The sequence below is a fragment of the Paroedura picta genome, chromosome 4 (assembly GCF_049243985.1).
Source record: "Paroedura picta isolate Pp20150507F chromosome 4, Ppicta_v3.0, whole genome shotgun sequence".
Classification (NCBI taxonomy): domain Eukaryota; kingdom Metazoa; phylum Chordata; class Lepidosauria; order Squamata; family Gekkonidae; genus Paroedura; species Paroedura picta.
In genome coordinates, this window is record NC_135372.1 from 82,165,287 (window position 1) to 82,184,592 (window position 19,306).

Sequence of the window (19,306 nt, forward strand, 5' to 3'; positions counted from 1 at the left end):
GCAACTTAGGACTTGGAGAAAGGAATGATGCAGGTGATTGTCTGGCATAATTCTTTCATGAAAATGGGTTTCACATCATGAACATGTGGTTCAAGCAACATAAATTTCACTGTACATTTGGACATCACTAAATGGACTACACAGGAACCAAATGACTACAGTTTATGCAGCCGATGATGGTCCACTTCAATCCTTGCTGTCAAAACATGCCCAGGTGCTAATTGTGGTCCAGATTATGAACTGTTACTGGCTAAAATCAAAACAGAACTCCGCAGCATCAAGAGAATTTCAGGGTTAAGGAAGTTCGATGTAAATAAAATTACACTCACACATGCAGTAGAGGTGCAAATCGATTTCAACTATTGGACACAGCAGAGAAGATGCCTGATAAACTGTGGCAGGAAATTCAATCAACTGTTGTTGAAATAGCAGTTAAACACATACTGCACAAGAAGCCAGAAAAATGGCTCTCAGATGAAACTATAATAGCTGAATATAGAAAAACAGCAAAAGCTGCAGGCAAAAGGGAGGAAGCAAGAAAATTAAATGTGTATTTTCAAAGCTCAGCAAGATTAGACAGTGAAGCTTACTGGAATCAAAATGAAGATAAACAAGGGAAGGAACTGACTGACCAACCAAGCATCAAGAACTGGTGGTAGGAATGCACAGAAGAGCTGTACAGATGCAGAATGGAAGTTCGCTCTCTCAAAAATGTTAAAGAAATAGAAACAGAACTTGAACCGGCGATTCTTAAGGACGTTGAATGAGCCTTGAGTCAGTTACGTAACAAGGCCCCAGGCATTGACATCGTACCTGTGAAACTGCAGCGTACCAATTGAAACCATTACAGCTTTGTCCCAGAAAACCTGGAAACTAATAACTGTTCAGAGTACTGGAAATGATCTGTGTTCATCCCACTACGAAAAAAGGGTGACTCAAAAAACTATTCCAATTAATGTACAATAGCCCCCATTTCTCATGCTAGTAAAATCCTGCTCAAAATCATACAACACATAGCAACAACCATTGAAAGAGAGTTAACAGATGTTCAAGCTGGCTTTTGATGGGGGTATAGCACTTGTGATCACATAGCAAACCTGTGCTGGATTTGGGAAAAAATCATGGGAATATCAGAAGGATATCTACATCTGCTTTATTGACTACAAGAAAGTATTTGGTTATGTGGATCACAACAAATTGTGGGAAATTCTGCAAAATGTGGGGATGCCATTGTATTTGATCAAACTGATGCAGTTGCTCTATGCAAACCAAGAAGCCATTGTATGTACACCATTTGGTGTCACTGACTGGTTCAGAATAGAGAAAGGAGTGCACCAAGGTTGTATTCTTCCCCCCTTCCTGTTTAACTTGTATGCTGAGATCATTATGAGAGAAATTGAACTCTAAGAATCAAACTCTGGAATTAAGATTGGAGGAAGGAATATAAATCATCTTTGGTATGCTGATGACATGACCCTCCTGTCAGAAACTAAGGAAGGCCTAGAACAGCTGTCTACAGAGGACATTGAAGTAAGAAAGAAATTTAGCCTTAAGCACTAAAAAAACAAAAAATAATGACCACTGCAAAAAACTGACATGTCACAGTAACATTTGATGAAGAGATCAAAGTTGTTCAAGAATTCATTTTTCTTGAATCACAAATTGATGTGAGTGGCAATTACAGTAGGGAAATAGAACGTCGAATTGCTCTGGGTCACTCAGCAATTATTAGCTTGAACCAAATATGGAAAAACAAGGACATATAAGCCTAACTACCAAATGTAATTGGTTAGATCTATCAGATTTCCAATAGCCATTTATAGCTGTGAAAGTTGGATGATTAAAAAATCGGGCAAAAAGAAGATTCATTCGAACTCTGGTGTTGGAGAAGGTTTCTGCAGGTTCTATGGATAGCAAAAGTGTACAAAGTGTGATATATCATTGTTAGGCAAAATCAAGAAACTCTGGCTCACTTACTTAGGACACATTATGTGATCCAACTCAATGGAAACCAGACTGACAAAGGGAACGGTGGTTGGACGTGATCGGGGTGGACGTTAGCCAGAACATTGCGTGGCTGAGGGAGTTGGTGCAGGATCGGGGATTGTGGTGTCAGCTGTGCCATGGGACCACCAAGAGTTGGACTTGACTAAATGGGATTAACATAACTTTCTAAAGTTCAGTGACCAAAAAATCCAGTATACAACCCATTTGTTGGTCAGTATGGCAGATCTATACAGAGGAAATGATGTGTTTACTAATCAAAATTAATCTGCTCCTAACTTTGAGAGCATTGGTCCAGAATAACGTGTGTGTCATAAACCAATCTTGTCATTTTGCCTACATAATGGGAACATTTCCATTGGCCAAGGTAGATTTAGGAATTACTAATGTAATTGCATTTACTCCATTTATGTCCTGCATATCTCTGCAATGGGGACCCAAAATAGCTTAATCATACTGCTCTCCATAATTTTATTCCCACAACTTCAACAAGTACTCTAATCTCTGCACTATGCTGCCTTTCTGACTTGCCATGTTATGTTTCTTTTATTTGCCTCACTTATAGTCAGGTTTAAGAGCCCCTTGTGGCGCAGGGTGGTAAAGCAGCCAACATGCTGTCTGAAACTCTGATTATGAGGCTGGGAGTTCAATCCCAGCAGCTGGCTCAAGGTTGACTCAGCCTTCTATCCTTCCGAGGTCGGTAAAATGAGTATCCAGCTTGCTGGGGGGTAAAATGGTAATGACTGGGGAAGGGAATGGCAAACCACCCTGTATTGAGTCTGCCAAGAAAACTCTAGAGTAGCGATCCCCAACCTGTGGGCCGCGGACCACATGTGGTTCCTCGACTAATTGGAGGTGGGCCCCGAAAGACGCCTTCTCCCTCCCCCCGGCCCTTTACTTCATCCCCCCCAGCCCTTTACAACACACTTCATTGTTGTGGTGTGTCTGTATCTTATTTTGAAGGGATGTTTAAACATTACCATAGCAATCAGAGAGCGCTAGGGCAGTGGTTGAGAGTAGAGGAGTAAACTACCCCCCCCCACTGGGCCTCAGTAAAAGGCGTTGAGTGGTCCCCGGTGTTGAATGGACCCCGGTGATAAAAAGGTTGGGGACCACTGCTCTCGAGGGTGTTACCCCAAGGGTCAGACATGACTTGGTGCTTGCACGGTCAGGTTTACCTTATAGTCAGTCTCACAGTATCTGAGAAAAGAGCATATTGTTTACCAAAGTGTCATCTGCTCTACTAATGATTTATCAAATTATACATACAACTTGTACTATAATCTGTTTCAAGCCATAGAATCCTATTGCTTATCCCTGGTATAATTTTCTGATTAGACTCACATAATCGATCTTTTGTAGAGTCTTGTAGATGAACTCCTATTTGCACTGTTGTCGTTCCCTTTAATTAACTATTGAAAAAATCTTTGTGCTATTACTTGAATTGTATATTTTAGCAGGGCTATTGTTACAACTGATATTATTTGAGGTCAAATGTTCTCATAGCACATACATTAAAGGGAGGAAATAGTCTGGGAGCTAATTCCCATATTACTGGCCTGTGAATTTTTCAGCTGCTAAATAATACTTTTGTTTTTAGATTGAAGCTCTAAAATCCCTGTCTCGATCAGAACTACTTGATTGGTTCCAAATGCACAGAGGCAAAGAGAAAAAAATACTAAGTGTACATGTAAGTATTTATGGGAAAAGGACATTCAGCTTAAATTTCTGTGTTTATTTCCGTTATCCTTAAACTTGAGCCTAATATGCATTCCTGTATTACAGAAATATGCTGGTCTGACAGTTACTAAGATCATGCCTCATCCTAAGCAAGGTTATACGTTTTTGATGTAATGAGCTTAGAAGGATGTAACTCTTCTTAGGTTTGCACTGTTAATGGGGGAAAAGACTTCAAGTATGTTCAGTTTAGAGAAGAATCTATTACTAGTATCACATCTACATCATGATTTAGGGTATGGATTTGGAATGATTAATAGTGTGAAGGGGCTAAAAGTTACCAGTTTATTGCAAGGTTACATCTTGATGACTTTGTTTTGACATTGCAGGTGGTTGGATTTGGAAAACATGAAGGAGATACAGACACTTCAGCCCCCTCAAATATTCACAGTCCCTCATGCAATGAAATACCTCACCTTACTTTCTTGGATGCTGCCTCTTTGACTGATGTGACTTGTATCAAGGACATCAAAGTGTATATATCAGGTCTCAATGTTCTTCCATACCATAAGATATTAAAGTAATACTTCAGGCTGCCATAGAAGGTTCTCTGCAGCATACTTGGAGTGGTTCAATGAAACAACTTAAAAAAAAAAACCCTAACCACTGCTTGGTATAGGTATCTGCTTTACTATAAAGGATCTAATTTACTATGCTTACTAAAAACTGTTTAACTGAATATCTTACATTAAATAATCAAACATAAGCATCTTTTTGAAGAAGATGCATAAGTAGGAGTGTTCTTGGTAAATAGTAGAAAGATGCAACAGAGGATTTAAAAACTGTATAAAGAACTAAATCTGCCAGCAACCTGGCTTGGGTGGACAAGACTATCTTGGGAATTCAGCTTATTTGTGTCATTTTAGATTGACAGCTTTTTAAACTTCTCTCCAGAAAATGTTATTGAACTAAAAAATTGATTTACTGGCTGTGTGTAATAATTTACTACATTATAGGTGATAGAAAGGGTGCCCTGAGATTCTCATCGGCATCATCTGCACTCCAAGAGCTATCATGTGCAATAAATGAAGAGCTGTTTACCTTTTTCTGAGGTTGTTATAAAGCAACATCTTACACTAGAGAGACTATAAAAGAAATCTACCTCCTAAATACCTTTCGCTCCCATGGTTGTAGCTTTTGGTAGTTTAGAAGAACCTCATGTGTTATATCTGCTAGAGCAGGGAATTAAATGCTACTTTTAGCAAGCCTTGCATTGAGATTCACAGCTACATGCTTCCCTTTTAAAGCACAACTAGACTCAAATCAAAACAACATGTTTCCCAATTTCTGCAGCCTTTTGCTTGGAGGAGAATCTGGGCAATCAGAACATACCATCCATCATATGATTTTGATCAAAATATGGAATTAGTTTTGCTGGGGTAGGGGATGTCCCAAAGTTTTCATATACCTGTATCAACATACCTCAGCTATTGAGTCTACTCTCTATTAGAAAACCAGTGATTTAACTTAGTGTACATGTATTTAATTTGTAGATACAATAATGATAGGAAACTTCAGAGCTTGACATTTGTCCTATTTATAAGGCAGTCCACAGAACATAATTATAACCCTTTTGTAGTCACATATCTCTTTGTATTTATCTTTGACATGATTCTGCAACGAGAATTATGCATGAACCACATCACGGGTTATTTGGGGGGGATTTCAAAAATGCTTTGCTTTAGTGTGTGCTGCTTAATTCCTAACAGGCTGTAGGCTAGACTGGTCACCTCAAGTACAACTTCACGCAGTTAATTTTTTATCACTGTCCGTTAGTCTGATTTTGGTGTCACCATATGACTAACCTAAAGAGAGAGAAGAGCACAAAAGTTGGTTTAAGGTGTCAAACTAGAAACATTTCAGCTACAATAAAATAGATGTAAGAATTAATGCGTTCTCACTGTGTGACAATGATGTGAGTTCATTAGTACTCTAGCTGTTTTTAAAATAGTGACATTTGGAAGCTTGCACTGAAAATAACAGCTATAAGACCGAACATTTCTTTTTGCTTCTTTATGCATCAGAAGCAAATGGTCTTCATTATCAAATAAATATTCTCCCTATTTAGCTGAATAAATCCTATAAATACCAGAATATCATCTTAGTGTAGCTCAACTATTATTTCAAAGCATTCTTGCTGTAAAATGTTCACTCCGAAATAAAACAATGCATACATTTGAAAATTATTTTATGAAGCATTATATATGCACCAGCTAGAACCAATGTTTGCCTATCATTTACATTTTCGTCTCTAAAAATACCCAAGTTATTTAGGGAAACACTGAAATGCCAAAAGGGTTTTCTTTGTAAAATAGTAATTGGTAATTAGCACATAGCATGTTCTAACCTGCCAGAACACATTTTCATATATACATAGAAATTAGCTGGCTCTAATGAAATGAAGCCATTATAGAGTATGCCAGAGTCATACATATCTGGCATCCAATGCCCTTTTGCAGCAGTTAGAATGATCATGATGGGGCTTGAGCCCAGGTTTTATTCATTCTCCTAAAAGCATGGGAGGTCAGACAGGAAAGGCCAATATAAATTACTGCTACACAGTCAAGGCTCTTCCTGCTTTAATTGTTCACTGCATCAGTAAATCCAGTATCCCTGAGAGAGGAACAACTGTAACTGGAGAAGACAGGCCCTCCAAAAGAAGAGTACTTGAAAGTTACAACTACAACCACTAAGTCAAGGCTCGAACTTCACAGGCATGGCCTCTTTAATATTTACTGGCAGCAAGGCGCTTCAGTAGTGGTTCATCATAAACCCAGCATTCTCCATCTTCATGGAACAGCTGTAAGAGAAAAGTGTAACCAGTGTGAGTAGCAGGAAGAGTTACAAACAAAGTTACAAATGAATAATTTACTTAATCCTTCTTACCCTTGTCTCCCATGGAATTTCTTTCTCTTTCCTGGCTCGGGCTTCAGCTCTTTGTCTTTCCTCAAGCCTGTGCTTAGCTTCAGTAGCTGCATCAATGTCTCTGATTTTTAAGTTGTAAGTTACATCTTTCCATAGGCTACAGAGAAAAAAACATTTAGATAAAATGGCAGGAAAAAAAGTATAAGAGGCTGCAGGTTCATACTGTAACTTGACTATTCTCTTCAAAACATGTTAAATGACTCAGCCAATAAGCAAGATGAGGATAAAAGGTGGTTGGTTAGTTTGCCAAGTTGGTTCTTGAAGTTTCCAACCATCTATAAATGTTAAACTGCCTTATCATATGTTCACTGTTCATGTGTTGTAAAATTTCACATATAAAATAAAGATATTAAGCATAGAAAGATATAAAATACAGGAAATGTGCATTATGATTCTGTTCAGGAAATTATAAGACAATGCAAGTGACTAAACTAGTGGGACAGCCAGATAAAGAGCTTTAAGTTTTTACCAGCGGGATTCATATTCTTCTTGATCTTCAAGCTTTCTTACTTTCTTCTTAATGATAGGCATTTTCTTGGTATCTATAAAGACTACATTCTCCTAGAGGAGGAAGACATTTCACATTTTAAAATGTAACAGTTAATTCTTTATTTAGTTTCAATTGATATCAATATTTTTCATTCCTTCAAGACTTCTTTAAAGTAAATTTAGTGTAGGCTAATATAAATAATACCCCTCCCCCAGCAGTACAGAATGTTTCATAGCAGTTATTAAGCCTCTTTCAACATTCTCAAATGGACCCCAATGGTGATTTATTCTCTTCATTAAAAGCCTTTTAGCTGAAGCTTTAGTGATCACAGAAAGAACAACTCTCCAGTAATATCATTTTCTTATACAGAAAAAATAAATAAATCAACCTGTTGTAGCCTGTTCACCAAAGCCAAAGAAGGAAAAATAAGGCGCTTTACCCCTGTTGCATATTTTGCATACATGACACCATTCCATTCTCCTTCGATTGAGTAGAAGGATTTCTTGTCATTTGGAGAACTAGTCGAGAGGGGAAAAAAGGGATCACTACCATTTTAGCCTAACTTGAAGTTTGTAACACATATTTGCCCAAAACTCTTTAGATCATCTCTCCCCCACATGTGATATCTTTTGCTGCAGCTCAGAATGAGTCTGAGTAAAATGCTGGCATATACTTACAAGATTTCTGCTGTAACTCTGTGTTTTTTTCCACCATAAAAAGGCTTTGTATGGAAGATTATGCTAGCATTATAGCCTGTCTTGGAGCAACTAATGTTGCATTCTCCTCCCAGCTCTATCCATGGCACTGTGAGAATAGATCTGTCAAGGGAACACAAGACACTTCAAAGGCTATGAAACAAAGCTTACCACCGCTTGCAAAAATGCTGAACATTGTAAAGTTTCACTTGCCTTCCATAACCATTGGGAAAAGTCAGAATATAGTGCTCATCATAGTCCAGGCATGATACACACCCTGCAAAAGAGAACAGAACAGTATAAGAATCAGACATATCATTTTAATAATACAGACACCACAAAACATAGAAGTAAAAACCAACAACAGATCTGTCATCTTGTAAATGAAAGCTACATTTCTGCAGAAAATGTAGGACTGTGGAATCATAATCGTGTACCACAGAAAGATCTTTGACAAACAAATTAACAGCACTATCCTAAGTCAACTTAAACCCTGCAGCACTGGTCTTATGTGGATTCTCCAGTGTCCGTGAAAGAACCTCAGCAGCCATATTTTGCACCAGCTGTTGTTTCCAGATCAGGTTCAAGCATAGGCCAGTGTAGAGCAAGTTATAGTAATGAAGTCTAGAGGTGACCATTGTGTGGATCACAGTGGCTAGATGCTCTGGAGCCAGGTAGGGTGCTAGTAGCCTAGCCTGGTGAAGGACTTGAGCCACCATTGTCAAGGAAATATCAAAAATTACTCTCAGGTTCCTGGCTGAGTGTACAGTTGTGATCCACACCCCATGCAGCCTGGGTAGGCACGCTTCCTGTTCTGGTCGCTTCCTACCCAGCTGAAGGGCCTCCAAATTTGAAGGGTTCAGTTTGAGATGGCTTGCTTTAAGCCTTCAGACACTGGACCAATGTAGTCGGAGGGGCATCTGGTAGATTATCCATCAGGATATAGAGCTGGGGATCATCTGCATATTGGTGGCATCCAAGCCCAAAGCTCTGAACTAGCTGGGTGTGAGGATGCATAACAATGTTAAATGATGTCAGGGAGAGGATAGCCCCTTGAGGAACCCCAGAAGGGAGCTGGCAATAGTGTGATTGCACCTCCCTGATGGTGGCCCTCTGATCCAGACCATGGAGAAAGAAGGTCACCCACTTAAGGGTGGTCCCTCGAATACTGTGCCATTTTAAATGAGTCAGCTCTTCAAAATTTCAAGGCAGAGTCCCTTCCCCCGTACTTGCTTGTGGGTCTTGTTCTTTTAAATTGGAAATACTAAGGACTGAGCACATATACTCTACAGCAGTGGTCCCCAACCTTTTTATCACCGGGGACTGGTCAATGCTTGACAATTTTACTGAGGCCCGGGGGGGGGGGTAGTTTTCTGCTGAGGGACGTCGCCGCCACCACCTAAGCCCCTGCTCCGTTTGCTTTCCCCTGACTTCCCCCGCCCACCGAGGCTGCGCAGTGTCACGGCAAGGGGGAGCCACAGCCACGGCGGCCGCTGGAGAGCACCAAGGGGGAGCCGGTGGCAGGGCAGCCCCCGAGGCAGCAGCTGGGGAAGAGGATGAGGAGGAGCCGTGGCCTGGTACTGACTGATCCACGGACTGGTCCTGGTCCCTGGACCAGGGGTTGGGGACCACTGCTCTACAGCATACAAACAAAACTGCCTTATACTAAGTCAGACCATTATTCCATCAAAGCCAGTACTGTCTCAGGCAGAGGTCTTTCACGCCATCTATTGCCAGATCATTGAACTATCAGGGACTGAACTTGGGACCTCATGCATGCCAAGCACATATGCTACTACTGAGCCACCGTGCCCTTCCTTCGGTAACACCTTATTTATTTTGCTATGAAGTCAAAATAAAGCAACTGGTAATCTACTTGGTAATCTATTCAACTAACCTGGGCCAACTCACTTAAGCTTCCAAGATTGAGCTAGCCAGATCAGGGCACATTATTAGTTAACTCTAACCCATGTAATAAGCCCTCAGGGTTCAGTTGGTGTCTTCTTGACTTAAAGTCAATAGGCAAAGAAGGAGCCAGCATAGACTGGATGCAACCCCCCCCCCCATGCACAATCTGGGGAACAAAATCATCCCATCTAAATATTACATCCTCTGAGGAAGGCAGCAGCAATGATGGTTGACCTCCTGGATGAGAGGAGACAAGAGTGATCTCTTGAGAGGAGACAAGAGAGGAGTGACAAGAGTGATCAGAAAACTTGCACCCTAAGACAATGAAACCACCTACCTTTTCCCATGTTTTCCCCAACATATTACTGCAATGGTTATATCTTGGTACAAACATTTCTACTGTTCTAAAATGAAGAGGAAGCAAATAACTTACATGTCTCTGGGACATACCTTGACCTATATTATGAACACCAATAGACATTCCCAGGAACTTTGACTTGGTCCAAATGTGAGCATTGAATTGAATTTTTTTGCTAAAGCATTCTGCATAAAATGCTGAAACTTGAGAAGAAATAGGTAAAAGTAGACTACAAAGCAATTAATTCACCATACAACATTCAGGACACAGATATTTACTTCCAAAGAAGAAATAAATAATAAATTTATTAATAAATTAAAAAAATAATAAAAAGCCAGAATGTACTTTCAAAATTGGTGAGCAAAGTTTACAATCAGTTTACAAATACTATACTATTGAAGGAAAAAAAACTCAAAATGATTAATAACATACTTGGAGGGTGGTGAGAAACTTGTTCTGCTACAAATGTCACACTGTTTTTGGTAATCCATGGAATTGGTCCATCTGAAACAGTCTCCTGCAAATAAAAAATAAAAATTTCAATTTGACATGGCTTTCTTTTTACACGTATACTGCACAGTGTTTAGAAATTTTGGAAACCCTGAATACAGGACAGAATAAAAGCTTAATACCTTCTAACTACACAAGGACATGACACTGCTATAAAAGACTAACAAAATAGCCCCTCTGAATAAATGGAAGCCATTAGTTGTCTGTTGGAAGGCTAATACAGGTTTAACATATTTACCACCACAGAGTGGAGATGGGTGAAATCCAGTCCCAGCTCTTCAGACAAGAAACACAAGGAAGCAGAAGATCCCCTACTAAACCCCACTATTCAACCTGGAGTTTCCTGTGAATAAAGCAATGTAAGCACAGTATGGCTTACCAAAAATCTTCAGAGTATTAGGCTAATGTCAACTGAAGGCTCCAGAACAATATATACATGCTTTTCTAAATCAAACATATTTATTGCATTTATGCCACAATAATGCTTTGTTTTTAATGCAGTACACATACACCAGTCACTTGGTTTTAGTATGACATAATGAGATATCTTTTTTATTAGAATTAACAAAGTGATGTAAGTTTCGACTTTCTCTGCAATGTTTATTTTTAATGTTTTCCTATGTTTACTCACACACTAGAAGAAAGGAGGCAGAAAACTATTAAAATATACAAATTTTATGAATATAGCAAAGAACAGGAACATAATTGCTCAACTAAACAGTAGTTCTGCAGATAATCTTCATGCTAGAGCCATAGTATTATCTGCATGATAATCAACTACAGAGTCTGGCATGAGGAAACATCTAACCAGCCTTTCTGAATTCAAGAATTAAAATGTAGTTCTCCTTTCAGATTAATTATATTAGTATACAACATTAGCTACTTATTTACTGCACAGAAACAAAGTGTAAGGGCGTACTGTTGTAGAAAGGAGCCTTCAAAAATGCTGGTGGGAAGGAAGGGGAAATGGATGAAATGCTGACATCAGAGCACCTCAATTTACTGTGATGAGAATTGCCTTTCTGGCTGCCATCCACTTATTTATGATGTATGATTGATACACTGTGTACAAATCCTGTTCATGAACAATACTCATCACAAGAAGAGAGAGATTATGTAGACAGAGCGTGCAGAACTGTCAAGTTAAGTCTTAATGTTTTGGAGTCAAATGAAAACAAAGCTGGCAATACCATGGGGGATGGACCTATGCAATCCAAATAAAATCCCACACAGGGCTATAGGCATTACCCAGTGAGTGTGCCACACCACTACAATCCAAATGACCCTCACTATCAGAATGGATGTGCTAGTTAGAAACAATGCAGATGGCTCACAGGTACAAAAATTGTGGGAAACTATTCTCTATATACAAATCAACAAATATACATTTACTGCATGGAAAATTACAGGCTTAGAAGGATACTCTGAGATTTAATTGGTCAAAGATTAAAGTGCACGTGTAAAGGAAGACAACCAAAAGAGATAAAACAATCTTTGAGTGAGTCAGATTACTACTGGCAAGGTTTCCAGGCAATGATCCTAAAAAGATCCTATAGACAATATTAAACCATCAACCTACTTGCAAAAGATGGCATGACAAGTGAACACTGAACACATAAAAACATGTATCAGAGGATGCATGCCTCAAGGCATCCTGAATTTAAAATGAAGTGAATCTTTTCTTGCCAGCGTAACAAAAATTGAATAAAATTGTTCTGAGATTATTGGAGAATACTCACTATCAAATACAAGTCACCTAGATAATTCTACTAACCATATTATCTTCTTGTTCAATATTTGGCAGCACCCAGTGACACCGGAAAATTTCTCCCAAGATGGGATTGTAAGGCTTTTTAGCAACAGAACCTTTTCTTCCTGCATGGAAAGCTGAAAGGTACCACTTTACCACTTGAACCATTCGGTCCTTTGGATCTTTTTGGTCACTAATACTAATGAAAACACAAGAAGTTAGTAAACCTTATACTGGAACCAAATGAAATATGAAATTCTAGTTTAAAACCAGACTGATAATAGACTGGTGACTCAACTATACTCATAGGACACTGCATTTCCTATCTGAAAGAAACCCTTCTTCATAAACAATAGGGAGAAGGTTTTCAGGACTAGTAGCACATTTAAAATATTGCCAAAAACAACAACAAACTGAAAGATATGACATATTTTACATGGGGGGGGGGAGATTTTCAGGACTGGCAGCACATTTAAAATGGTGTAGCTCTATATTGGCAAAAACACTGTCACAAGTAAACCGAAAGATATGACATATTTTACATGAATAACAGAAATCTGATGGATTTCTGTGGATTTGGATTGAATGCAGTCAGTGGCAAGCAGACAAGGCTGATCTTCTGTAACCATAAAAGGTTTAAGGGTTCATGGGAGGAGTTTGGTGTTAAGGGTTATGGGCCATTCATGCCCATCATTGGCACCTGTATGCCTCTGATTGACCATCCATTCACTGGCTGCCCAATCAGGTTAGAACTCCCGCCCTTAACCATCTTCCCACAATTTTGCCACTTCTTCACAGTCTCTGGCCCCTCAGACACCTCTCCTGAGGTGAGTGAGCTGCCAGGGGTGCATGGGGGGTCTTCGTCTTCGCCTTCCTGAGGCAATGTTTCCTGCCTACAGAGCTTAGAGAAGCTAGCCTGTGTCTTCTCTGAGGGAGAGCGCCCGCCTCTCCCCAACCGCCACCTTCCCCCTCTTACAGGTCCTGGGGCACACTAGCCACTAGACAGTCCCTTCCACCCGCATGACATGAAGGCAGCCAGCATGTGCCTCCACACCGCCTCCCACCAACTCTGAGGCATGCCTGCAGGTCAAGAAAAGCCCGACGGCCCTGGCCTAAACAGCAAACAGAGGGGAGGGCCAGGGGGGATTGCCACAGATCAGGGAGGCCTCCCAGCTCCAGACTAAAGAGATCAGTTCCCCTAGAGAAAATAGATGTTTTGAAGAGTGAGCTCTCTGGTACTGTAATTGAGGATGCCAGTCTCCAAGCGGGACCTGGGGATCCCCTAGAATTACAGCTCCAGACTAAAGAGATCAGTTCCCTTAGAGAAAATGGATGTTTTGAAGGGTGAATTCTCTAGGTTGAAGTCTGTCCTAAGATTATTTTGGGGTGCATCCTTGCCCCAGTGTTCTCTAGACGCAGGAGTGGCCCACTTAGAGCAGCTGACCCAATACTAGACTTTGGATCATAAGCAGTGCACATCTTCTCAAAGGGGAGAGTCCCTGCTTTCCACTTCCCACCCCCAGGCTCTAGCGCCCGTTTTATTCCTGGATACAACGGGCTTTACCCCTAGTACTTAATAAAAAACCTGAATACCTCACAAATAAGTCAGGATGCGCAAAGAAGTCAGCATACATTTCTAAGAGAGATCTCCTTTCCAGAATAAAAGTAGGAAGAACTACCTGCAGAAACAAAAGAGATTTTTTAACAGACAAGTAAATAAATGGTGTACTGTAAGGCAGAGCTCACAACACTGTTTTATTTGAGTTAAATAATTTTTGGTTCATAAATACTGCTACCACCACTGAAGACATTATTGTATTTGGCAGATATTGGATAAAAAGCAGTTGCCTCTTCTAGATTTCTACCATGGAAGTTCTTTCTTATATAATCCATCAAAGAATAAAACTTAAAGAAGAAAAATGGTTTGGATTCTCTCTTTCAGAGAAAACAAATTCAGTATCTCATAACAGGAAGTCTGAGAAGAGTCTAATATTCTTTATAAAAGGGGCATCCATCTGTTATTTTCAGAATTTTGATACAAGGGTTGAATTTATTCACTGTAAAATTAATACACTCCATAAGTTGGACTGTTACCTTCGTTAGGTCCATTCCTAACCTAACTTGAGATAAAAGGTGCATGATGACACTCTTGTGTTCTTCTACTGACTCTCCTTCTGCATCATCATCTCTCTCGTCATGCTGATCAAAAAGATCTAGAAAAATGAATCACATTCAACAATTCTTTTAGAAATATGTAATAAACCAATATACATCTCTAAAATGGGATTTAAGCATATTATCGACCATAGTTTTTTTTAAGTAGCTGTCTTCCAAAGCAGAATGCAAATACAGACTAGAAGTTTTTCCACTACTGCAACTCATACTTGATATGCAAGTGGGTGAACTGCATGAAGTGTACTGAAAAGTTTAAGTGTACTGGAATATGTACATGATATGTAGGATTTTTTGTGAATCTCTTACCAGCATCATTTGTCCCATTAGACAAGGAAGAATTGAGGGATTCTGCTGTATCCGGGCGTTTCATACTACTTCCTGTGCTGCTACGAGTTAGGACTGCACCTGACCCTGAAGAACTGGAGAAAGATACAGAACTATTTTAATAAAATACATTTAGACATTTAAAAAATTCAGATTAAGTAGGATTCACACTGAGAATTAAGAAAAGCATATGAATAAAACTTAGAAACAACAACTGCAGCTCTGATGGAAACAAGGCAAACACTGGTCTCGTCTTCCTTCTCCCTACTCCATTTGTTAGAGAAGATAGGAAGTTCAGCAACACGGCTTCTGACATCCTAAAGTCGTAAGGGAAGGCCAACTCCAAAGGAAGTGGCCTTTTCCTGTCTGAGGCTTCTCTCTTCTCTGCCACACAAGGGGCAATGGTGGAGATGCAGCAGAAGAGTAGGGCAACCACCAGCCAGGATGCAGACCTAAGGCCATCCTTACTACAGTCCTGAGACTTCCAGTCCACACAATGATGGAGATGCAGCAGCCACAGTAGCCATCCTCCCACTAGCTGGCTTACACCATAGATGCACATGCTGACCTTGCGTTGCCATCTGAAGGAGTTTCAGGTGTCAGTAACAATGTTCTGAATTTTTTCAATAACCCTTTAAGGAGGCCAGAATTATCTCCATTCTTCAGATGTGGAGCAGAGGCTAAGAGAATAATGGTTTCCCTCCTAAGCCAATCTGGCAAATTCATAGCAGAGGTAAGAATTGAGGACTTACAACTCACTCATTCCAGTTCTCATGGATGAAAATCCAACCTCTATTTAGATTATCAAAAATTAATTAATAGTTTCTACATGCATATTGTTAGGTTAAATGGCTATTGTGCAGTTACGTAACCCTAATTAGGGATTTAACTTGATCAGTGAAATACTTCTGAATAAAAACTATTTCTGATATATTACACTTTAGAGATAAAAATTTAGAAAATTGGGCAAAAATATAGTCAACCATTTCTGCAATATATGATAACTGAAGAGATTAATAAGTCAACAAGACATACAGCTTTTCACAATTATTCTCAAGTGTTTAAGTTTTTCCATCACTTACTCTAAGCACCTCTTTGGAGATGAACTGCTCTGATAGAATTCATCAGCATCATAAAATTCATCTTCACTGCTGGAATAAGAGAAGTCTGGAACTGTATTTGGAGAATGGTTGACATGGCTTGGAGAAGTTAAACTGCTGCTTGGAGCTGACTGCCCACTACCTATAAAGACATTGAATACATACTGAATTGATCATTATTTGAAATAACAATTACATTTCTTCCTAACTCAAATCTCCCTAATTCAGATTAGAGTATGGGTCAAACAAGATGAGATACTAAGAGGTTTGTGAGTTGATCTTCTAAGCATTTTGAAAAAAATAAGCTACAGCTCTGTGTGGGACTAATGTGCATTGGAGACATTTAAAGGGGAAGGGAAGTTTAATTTTTTCAACCCCGCATAGTTTGACTTATGGAAACTGAGCTTCCTGAGCCACTGGAAGGTGAAAATACAAATCATCATCAACAACAACAAACAGGGTGTGTCTCCCTCTTCCGGAGCTTACTTAGAGAGCTTGGTTTCGGTTAATGAAAGTATGCAAGGGTTGTAGGATTGACATCCATACTCACCTGCACCAAGCAGGACTGAATTAGACTGGGATCATCCTATTGCAATTTAGTTTTGAAACACAATGGAAAAATATTTTAGCTTTTAGATTGCTTGGCCAATCATGCTAAGTTAGATTTATGAAGGCAAAAAAAGAAGTGTTGATTCAAATGAGTAGCTGTGTGGGTCTGAAGTAGCACAATAAAATCAGAGTCCAGTAGCACCTTTAAGACCAACAAAGATTTATTCAAGGCATGCTCGAAAGCTCACACCTTGAATAAATCTTTGTTGGTCTGAAAAGTGCTACTGAACTCTGATTTTAAAAGAAGTGTTGATCAACTACAAACCAGAGACCTTCATACTAACATACAAGTTGCCACCAACAAGCACTGATGACTACTTAGTTGCAGGAACCCCAACATGATGCCAGTGGATGCCAAGGCACCCACCAATGCCTTTCCTAGTGTCCGCCAAGTTCTTTTAGAAAGTGTCAGATATGGCTTTTGCTCAGCAAGGCTTCTGATTTTAAAGATATTTAAAAACCATGGTTTGCCAGCAGCCATTTAGTAACTGGCTCTGCCTCCTGCAACAGTCATTTTGTACCTGTATCCACCACACTGACCAATTATGCACGGACCGGAATGCCTTACGTGGCAGCGACAGGGCTTCGGGGAAAATCCACGATTATGCCTGACGTTGCTGCCATCCGAGGCCTCGCCCGACCCAAGCTGTTGGAAGACTCGCGTTAAAGGAATGCGGGTTCTTCTGCAGACTGGGGAGCACAATGGGCACAGGCAAGGGCTGGGTCAGGCCAGCCCTGTGCATAATTGGAGGAGTTGGGCCTTTACCCTCGGCTCTTGACCCAACCTACAGCATCCCTGCAGGGGCACCTCTCGCTCCTGCCAGCTCCGCGGAGCTGACGGGCATTCCTCCACCCCCCCATGGTGGGAGAGCAGCATGCTGCTCCCCACCATCATGCAGCAGGGGGGGCTATGTCCCCAATTCGGCGCTTCAGCGCGCGCCCAGCAATTCCGGCTCTGTGTTGCCTGCGCGGGGCAGTTGCACCGGGGCAGCCAGGGTGTGCCCAGGAAGCTCTGCCCCTGTGTATAATCGGGAGACGGCGGGGCTTTTGGTCTCGGCGCAATGGCACAGCGGCAGCTCGGTGTAGCTGCCACCGTGCATAATCGGTCCCTGTGACACAATTCAAAAGGTGCTTGCAGGTTCAAAATGGCCGGGGAACTTCACTCAGTTATTTGGAATTGATATGAAAGATGGGGTCCAGAATGAATGATAGCAAATGGATACATGATGATACTCAGAAAGTCAAGGACAAAGTCACCAGTGTTGGTGCAATTAAAGTGAACAAAATGAAATAATTTTCTAAGGGAGAGTTTTAAAAAAGCAGATTATTTTTTTAATAGATAGATGATTATTACTGAGAATTCCATAAGTCTTGTAGCAGTATCAACATTTTCATACACCACACTCTAACCTATGGGTTTAGTCCATTCTGATCTTTCAGAGAAAGAATTCAGAGAATCTCTCAGGCTTTCCTCTTGGGTGTTATTTTTGCAAGCTACCATCATTTTAGAGTTGCCTGTGTAGTCAGCATCTCCACCACCTACTCTCTAAGCCATCATATAATGCAATACAATCTGTATGTGATGAAGGTAGCCAAAAACTGTCTAGCTGTTCCCTGGGATATGTGCAAGTGTGGTCCAACATCATTATGTCACCTAGTGATTAAGAATTTAAATGTAACTGGAAGTTTCTTAGAAGAGGAGCTGGATGCATGACCAGTGGCTAGACAGTTGTTATGGTTTTCATTTAAAGTTGCCAGAACAAAGTTGGTAACTAGTGGGAAGATGCTCTCATGACAACTACAGAGCCAGCTTGGTGTAGCAATTAAGAGTGGTGGTTTCTAATCTGGCGAGCTAAGTTTGACTCCTTGCTCCTCTGCAAGCAGCCAGCTGGGTGACCTTGTGCTCATCACGGCACTGATAGAGCTGTTCTGACTGAGCAGTAATATCAGGGCTCTCTCAGCCTCACCTCTTTCACAGGGTGTCTGTTGCAGGGAGAGGAAAGGGAAGGCGACTGTAAGCCACTTTGAAACTCCTGGCAGAGAAAAGTGGCATATAAAAAACATTTTTTAATCCAGATGCTAGAGTGTTGCTAGCAAAGCAATGATGATACTTCTGGCCATGCTTGAGGTGATACCACTGCGTCACTGGTGATCACCTTCCATTTTTCTCCCACTGCCCTGCTGAGCAGCTATGGGAGGTATCCCATCAAAGCAGAAGACCAGGTATCCTTATTTTCATTCCTTCCTACTGAGGAGAACAAGTGGCCTAAGTTATTTTCCAGTAAGGTATAATACTCCATTGCCTGGTACAGGGGGTCTTCCAGTAAATGACAAAGTATACCCTTTTATATCATCACAAATATAAAGCTCCAGTATAATTTTCATGTTTCAAAAGAGAAAGCAGTGGTACTATACCTGTACTGTTAGGTGTTGGAGTCTGGTGATTTCCCAGTAATGCTACAACAGGTCCAACTGGCAAGGACGAAGGTCGTTGTTCTGATTTGCAAAGCTGAGCTGGCTCTAAAAGGTATTAAAGACAGATTAGATGGTTTACTATCCATGTTGCTATTACATCCTCTATGCAGAGCTCCTTCCCTATCCCTAGTTTTAGCTATTGTCTTTAAAATGCGTGTGTGCGCACGCACACGCACACACACACACTATATCAGCGAACTTCGTGAAAAGCAAAAGATTGACTCTAAGAGCTTATAAACTAATTAC

The 19,306-nt window shown here is 40.4% G+C and overlaps 2 protein-coding genes across 6 annotated transcripts in view; one reads left to right on the top strand and one right to left on the bottom strand.

Annotated features, from left to right (window-relative positions):
* NRDC (nardilysin convertase) overlaps positions 1-10,660 on the top strand; it is a 62,477-nt gene extending 51,817 nt beyond the window's left edge. The window contains exons 30-31 of the mRNA XM_077333765.1: positions 3,605-3,694; positions 4,071-10,660. Of these exons, the coding sequence (XP_077189880.1) occupies positions 3,605-3,694; positions 4,071-4,265 (285 nt within the window). The 3' untranslated portion in view covers positions 4,266-10,660. The remainder of the gene's footprint in view (positions 1-3,604; positions 3,695-4,070) is intronic.
* OSBPL9 (oxysterol binding protein like 9) overlaps positions 5,913-19,306 on the bottom strand; it is a 96,409-nt gene continuing 83,015 nt past the window's right edge. For all 5 annotated transcript variants that reach the window (XM_077333767.1, XM_077333766.1, XM_077333768.1 and 2 more), the window contains 14 exons: positions 19,001-19,105; positions 15,959-16,118; positions 14,859-14,971; positions 14,472-14,590; positions 13,971-14,056; positions 12,402-12,576; positions 10,550-10,634; positions 10,210-10,320; positions 8,065-8,128; positions 7,834-7,974; positions 7,596-7,674; positions 7,136-7,227; positions 6,628-6,763; positions 5,913-6,541 (listed from right to left, as the gene is read on the bottom strand). In XM_077333767.1, the coding sequence (XP_077189882.1) occupies positions 6,467-6,541; positions 6,628-6,763; positions 7,136-7,227; positions 7,596-7,674; positions 7,834-7,974; positions 8,065-8,128; positions 10,210-10,320; positions 10,550-10,634; positions 12,402-12,576; positions 13,971-14,056; positions 14,472-14,590; positions 14,859-14,971; positions 15,959-16,118; positions 19,001-19,105 (1,541 nt within the window). In that variant the 3' untranslated portion in view covers positions 5,913-6,466. The remainder of the gene's footprint in view (positions 6,542-6,627; positions 6,764-7,135; positions 7,228-7,595; positions 7,675-7,833; positions 7,975-8,064; positions 8,129-10,209; positions 10,321-10,549; positions 10,635-12,401; positions 12,577-13,970; positions 14,057-14,471; positions 14,591-14,858; positions 14,972-15,958; positions 16,119-19,000; positions 19,106-19,306) is intronic.